Source organism: Vitis vinifera, chromosome 5, assembly GCF_030704535.1.
Source record: "Vitis vinifera cultivar Pinot Noir 40024 chromosome 5, ASM3070453v1".
Taxonomy (NCBI): Eukaryota; Viridiplantae; Streptophyta; class Magnoliopsida; order Vitales; family Vitaceae; genus Vitis; species Vitis vinifera.
Genome location: NC_081809.1, coordinates 23,539,900 through 23,546,069, shown reverse-complemented (window position 1 = coordinate 23,546,069; position 6,170 = coordinate 23,539,900). Strand labels below are relative to the sequence as shown.

At 35.2% G+C, this 6,170-nt stretch overlaps 1 protein-coding gene across 1 annotated transcript; it reads right to left on the bottom strand.

The window, feature by feature from the left end:
- Nucleotides 1-2,714: 2,714 nt before the first annotated feature.
- LOC104879472 (ankyrin repeat-containing protein ITN1) lies at nt 2,715-5,432 on the bottom strand. Its single transcript, XM_010652330.1, has 3 exons — nt 4,721-5,432; nt 3,800-4,332; nt 2,715-3,275 (listed from the first exon to the last, which is right to left on the bottom strand). The coding sequence occupies exons 1-3, from the start codon at nt 5,430-5,432 to the stop codon at nt 2,715-2,717; spliced, it is 1,806 nt and encodes a 601-aa protein (XP_010650632.1).
- Between the last annotated feature and the right edge of the window lie 738 nt (nt 5,433-6,170).

Genomic DNA, 6,170 nt, shown 5'->3' with positions numbered 1-6,170 from the left:
AACCCTAGAAATATCTATTTAGGAATTAAAGTGTTTCTATAGAGTTGTCTTCTATACCTTCAAAAAGAAAGAGAGTCGTATCTTTTACTTTCTCTTTTTCTTCACCGGAAGTGTGCCAAAATCAAGGAAGAGCCATCGGGTGGAAGATTGTGGGTGTACGAGACTTCCGAGGATATTAATTTGATTCTTCAACACTTGGAATTTAAGGTTGGAGAACATCCAAACCTAAAGGTTAGTACTTTAACCCTAAATATCATTTTTTTAAAATTGGTATTACTTCTGTTATTTAGATCTAAGATGCCAATAGAAGTACCACTAAGCTTTGTGCATTCCTTGGTATGAATTGCATTTCTTGGTGTCCAACAAAAAAAAAAAAAAACTACAACCCACCGTATCCCAATCTAGTTGTGAAGCCAAATATCAGTCCATTCCTCCAGAATAGCTAAAATAACATGGTTAACCTTCCTCTTCTATGGCATTAGAGTTACATTAGCACAACTGCCATAACTGTTTTATGACAATATTAGTACACTTTATATGTCAGTTAACTCGATGTTTCATGTGTGGTCAAAGCACATTAAACTTGACTATCATTTCGTAAGGTAAAAAGTTACATTGGGTAATCTTGTTGCACGATATATTGCATCCTTAAATCAACCTATTGACATCTTTACAAAACCATTAGACAGGGACACCTTTCAATCATTTAAAAGCAAATTAAGTGTCCATGCTCATGCCAGGTTAAGGGGGCATGCCAAGAATAAAAATCTTGCATATCATGCCATTGACATCTCTAGTCAAGAAACACATCAAGCTTCATCCTAAGAGAATAAAGAGGAATATCAATGTACATAAATCCTAGGTCAACTATACACTCCATCCTCCAACAATTATTAAGTACAAGTTTTGGTCTACATCTTTCTATCCTTTTTTGCTCATTGACTTATGCAATCCTTTCTTGTAAAGCCTATTCTTAGCGTATATTATCCATATTGATCAATACAATCAAAACATCTTTGTGTGATGAGAATTCACACTTATGTCTCAATCTAGCTCTTAATTTTCTTGTTACAATATTAACCCTAAACTATATATTGTTAAATGTGATTTTTTTTTTTTGTTAAGAAATTTTTTTCTTTTCTTAGAAATGGATGGAAAACATATGATCAACACACAAAAAAATTAGACATATTCTAATGTATTATATACAATTTCATGCTATAGTGTGCACACTTTTCACATGAGTTTTTTCATTAATTTCATAGAAAATTTTAATAGAAGAACCAATTTGACATATAAGAATTGGCTAGGGATGATATCTGCTTCCATTTTTTTTATTTAGGGACTAAATTTAAACTTGATCTTAAAATTACTTTAAAATCACGCTAAATGGACAAGTACTTCACTTCGTCCCTACACAAAAAAGAGAAAGAAAAAGAGAAAATTAAGTGAACAGACAACGAACAAAGGAAAATGGACAAACAACTTTCCTTGGTGCCAAATAGTTGTCCTTGGTACCAATGCTCTACAAATAAAAGATTCTTACAATCATGGAGATGGTTAACCTTAAGGTTTTCCTCCATAGTCGTTAGCAAGTGAGATTGTTTGGGCCTTTTGTTTGATTTGGTTAACCCTTTTGTTGCTCTGATAATTGATTTGGTTAATCACATCAAGATATTGACATACCACTTTCAATATCTATGTGAAGTTCTTTTGATAATTGATTTGCGACAACTTTTAAATTCTACCAGGCATATATGTGATATCATATCGATTCATTGGAGTGAAAAGATTGGATTACATGAGAAGTGATAACCAACAGAGAAAAATCAAGAGAAAATTACCAACAAATCTTGAGGAAAAAGTGTTGCTAAATTTATATCGCCAGGACGTTCCCAAAATGGGTACTATCGGGTCGAGTGAATTCAATAATAGACGCTTGTTGGCATTCCAACCTTCATTTTCCTCCTGTGAATTACTTCTAAATAAATTAAGAAATCATATGTAAGAACCATAGCATTTCGTGATAACCATCAAATTTCTATCTTGTTTTGCCACTTCATCCCATCACAATATTCTTCAAAAATTTCTTTCAATTATTTCCTCATCCTTAATCAATCCTTCTGAGGATTTTTATGTATCACAATTTTAGATCAACATCCTGCTAAGAAATTAGTTTATTTCATAGAAAGAGATTTCGCTAACACAAAAGCCTTTAATGCTACCCACCATCCTTTTTTGGCTTTCTCTTTAGCCCTATGTCTCTTATCACTAGGAGGTCTTCCTCCCCTAACAAGTTTTTTTTGGAAAACTCCATTTATTTTTGTGTAGATGGAAGACAAGCCTATAACTATGTGGTATGGTTAGCAACTACCGTGATCGAATTATTTAGTCCCACTCGTCGTCAATGGGATCAGGGATACTTCCAAGATCTTATATTTTCTCTTCTAAATAAAAGAAAAATATATTTGTGACAAATGAGTTGATGGGGAAAAATAAGAATCCCCGGACTTTTATCAATCTTATTTAAATATCACACAACCTTTACATATAACAAAATAGAAACTCTGAATGATAAAATATAGAAAAATGAATTACTTAAATATAAAAACAAAATCTCACTCAAACTGAAAATATTTTAAAGAAGTTACCAAAATCAGACGTACTTTACCAAAATCAGACGTACTTTCCAACATAATCTTGCTCGGGCATTCTTAACGTTGAATTTGGCGTACCACAGCGAATAAGATGAAAATCGAAACGCAGATGAAGATGATATAAATAGAAAAGGTCATCCCTGAGTGATGTGGATCCATGGTGTACACGCCGCTCACGAATGCTACTATCATTGCTCCTATACCCAACTGGGTGAACCAATAGGCCAAGCTTAGTGATGATGCGAGCTGCGCCTTTTTGTGATTCAGTGCACCATAAAAATGAGACAATATAGCAGTCACAGACGACAACAGGGCTAAGAAATCAAACGCAACAAATGCTTGAAAAGCTATCTTTTTTCTTAAAATGGCTGTGCCGTCACTATTATTATACCCACCGGGCAATGTAAAACCTGCTCCGAAGGATACAGTGGCTACGAGTGTGGCAACTAGCAAATGACTATTGCTTGCTTTCTTTAAGAAAGATACGTCTAAACCTTTCTTACGTTTTCTTTCGTTGTTATCCTCGTCTTTGTTGTCCTTGTCTTTGCTCATAGTCTTCTGCCGCAACAAAGGCCCAGCCCTAGCTTTGGCCCGTTTCAGGTGTCGTACAATACAAGCCTGAAGTTTAATCAGTCAAATCATTTTAGACGATACAATATTAATAATTCTACTCTTACATATTCCAAGTCATTTGAAGTAGCTCAGCTTCAACGCACCTTATAATATACTGTTGGAAGCATTTACTTAATATTTTTATTTACAATGCCTGGTTTTCAGATTGTTCTAGTCTTTAGAAGATAGTGGAATTTGTTGCATATTCCTACTTTTATGTGTTTATCAATTGCTTATTAGCTCTATATAAAGAGCATCTAGTTGTAAAGCAAATGTGTAGCAGAACGTGATAAAAAGGCAAGTTCAATTTCGGTCAAATCTTTTTGTCTCTTGCTTGTCTTTTTTATTGAATACTAAACGTGTACCACCGTTTCATTTGACTTAGTAATATAATTGATGGTTTTACCATTCTAAGTATCAATATAGAATAGTACTAATTATATTATAATTCGACATATATAGTTAGCATACTTGTATGTGCACCAATTCCTAGCTATTTGGAAAATTAATCGAGAGTTAGATAGGCTTACCTTGTGTCCAAATAAATCCTCAGCCGATGAAATTACGTCTATAGCAGTCAAGTTTTGGTTGTTAAGTATCATCTTATCTACTTTCTTGTTCTTTATGTAAGCTAGACGATATCTCAGTTGGGAATGGGCAAGCAGATGGAGAGGTGTTTGTCCTTCAACATTCTTCTCATTTATAAGTGCTCCCACATTCATCCAAGGAATCTTTAACAAGCTTATGAAAATTCTTCTTTGCATCATGAATAAGTGAAGAGCATTATTTCCATTGATATCCACTTGCTCACAACAGTCTGGATAGCGTGACACCAACAGTTTTGCTGTGCGCTTGTTTCCACGAGTGGCCGCAACATGAAGAGCTGTCTTGTTGTCATCGTTTTTTACCCTTAAGTAGACTACAGACTTGTCAGATTTATCAAGTAATTGCCTCATTATTGAAACATAATCCAAGTATGCAGCGCAGTGAAGTGGAGACCACCCGTTTTCATCTGCTTCTGTTGTTAGATCTGGCTTCCATTTAAGAATTTCTTCTACCATTTCTGTTCAACACATATAAAATAAAAGGAACTAGATCAACATTTAATCATGCGTACATGTCGGCTTAAAAGGAACTAGATCAACATTTAAAATTTTATTCAAACAACTGAAACAATCAACCATCAAGCATATATACTCAAACAAATATATCGAAATAGTTTTTGTGAAAGATCAAAAGTTTAATTTGAAGAAACGGTAGATTCAATCTGGAGAGAAGGGCTTCGAAAGAGAATGGTAAGGATGTCATTTATTATTATTCTTTTGACTTGGTTAACCCCATTGTTTAGCTAGGTTAAAAATTGTTATTCAACACTATATGTTATACTTGTAATGTTAATAAGTCAATCACATACGAATAATATTGTAGATTGATGAAAAGAATATGCGTACTTGGGTCATGGCAAACCACAGCTGCATGCAAAGCTGTTCTCCTCATGGGGCCAGTGTGAGCCGGTGGAATGAGAGTAGTATTCTCTATGATTATTTTCACCAAGTCTCTAAATCCTCTCTCAGCAGCCATGTATAGAGGAGTCCCACCAGAAAGGTTAGCACCATATGTAAACTCGGGATCTTCCTCGATCAACAACTTCACCACCTCAGGATGATGATACCGGACTGCCTCATGCAACGCTGTGTCATTCTCATTGTTGGTCATCCTCAGGATGGCCTTATCTGCTCCAATCCCACTCTCAGAATCCCTTTCGGAAACTGTTTCTGCAGCACGGATAAGAGCCTTCACGACCTCTAGATGCCCTTCTCTCGCTGCAAGGTGGAGGGGGGAGTCCCCTTTCAGATTGGGCCACTGCAGTAGGGACGAATCCGCAGAGTAGTGCTGAATGATCCATGCAACGCACTTCAGTTGACCGAACTGCGCTGCAATGTGGAGGACGGTGTTCTTATTGGGTGTTAATTGGACTCGAAGGTCAGCGCTAGGCATTCCCTCGAGGATATTGGTGTCGCCTTCTGCAGCAGCCCTGTAAATTTCAGGAGCCATGCATGTGAAATCCTCCTGGTTCCCACTAGAAACTGAGTTAAGGTTCTGTAATTCCAAAGCACGGCTGGAAGTGGATGTGGAAGTGGAAGTGGAAGTGGATGGATCCATTGGTGTGCTTAAGCTCTACAGCCGTCTCCACCTCTCTCAAATCTTTCACAACACCATAATCCACCGCCTCTGCGTCTTATATCAACAGCAAAGGGAACAGGTGCGAATGCCTCCACAAAGCTGTGGTCCCAAGTCACTTTCCTCTTTTTTATCGTTTTATATTTGTTTCGTTTTTTCAAATGCAATGATTCATTTGTATGCCTAGTGGACCAAGAGTCTCCATGTCGTGCATGACACTATACAGTACTAGTACTTCAGGATAATTCTACCAAGGGAGATAACTAACAGGAGAAAATTTAGCCAAAATTATTCTCTCACTCCTGTTGAACGCTTAAACATCCTTCTATTAATTTATACATATTCATATTAAATTAAATAAAAATCTATTTTTAAAAATTTATCAAATTCAACTTTACATTTTAATTTAGCCCCTTAAACTTGATTAATTTATGACTCAAATTAGTAGCATTTTTAGTCTTCTAAAATCTTCAAATTTAAGTGTCTTTCTAACTGATTATAATACTTCACAAATTTTAATTGTATTTCTTTTTCCATTATACAAATGATATTTTTTTCTTAACGTAATTACTTCAATCATAAAATATTAGATTCTTTCAAAATGTAATTGTTGATTTGTTATTAAGAAAGATTTCTATTACTTCTTATGACAAATTAGGTTTTTTTTTATCAATTTTTTAATCAAATTACATAACAGACACATGATGATGTTAAACTCCA

Excerpts from the sequence above, each read along its gene's own strand:
- LOC104879472 (XM_010652330.1), bottom strand. The coding sequence starts at position 5,432 with ATGGATCCATCCACTTCCACTTCCACTTCCACATCCACTTCCAGCCGT. Across the intron at positions 4,333-4,720 it reads TGTGGTTTGCCATGACCCAA|AAATGGTAGAAGAAATTCTT; the intron begins GTACGCATATTC and ends TGTGTTGAACAG. Across the intron at positions 3,276-3,799 it reads AGGATTTATTTGGACACAAG|GCTTGTATTGTACGACACCT; the intron begins GTAAGCCTATCT and ends ATTAAACTTCAG.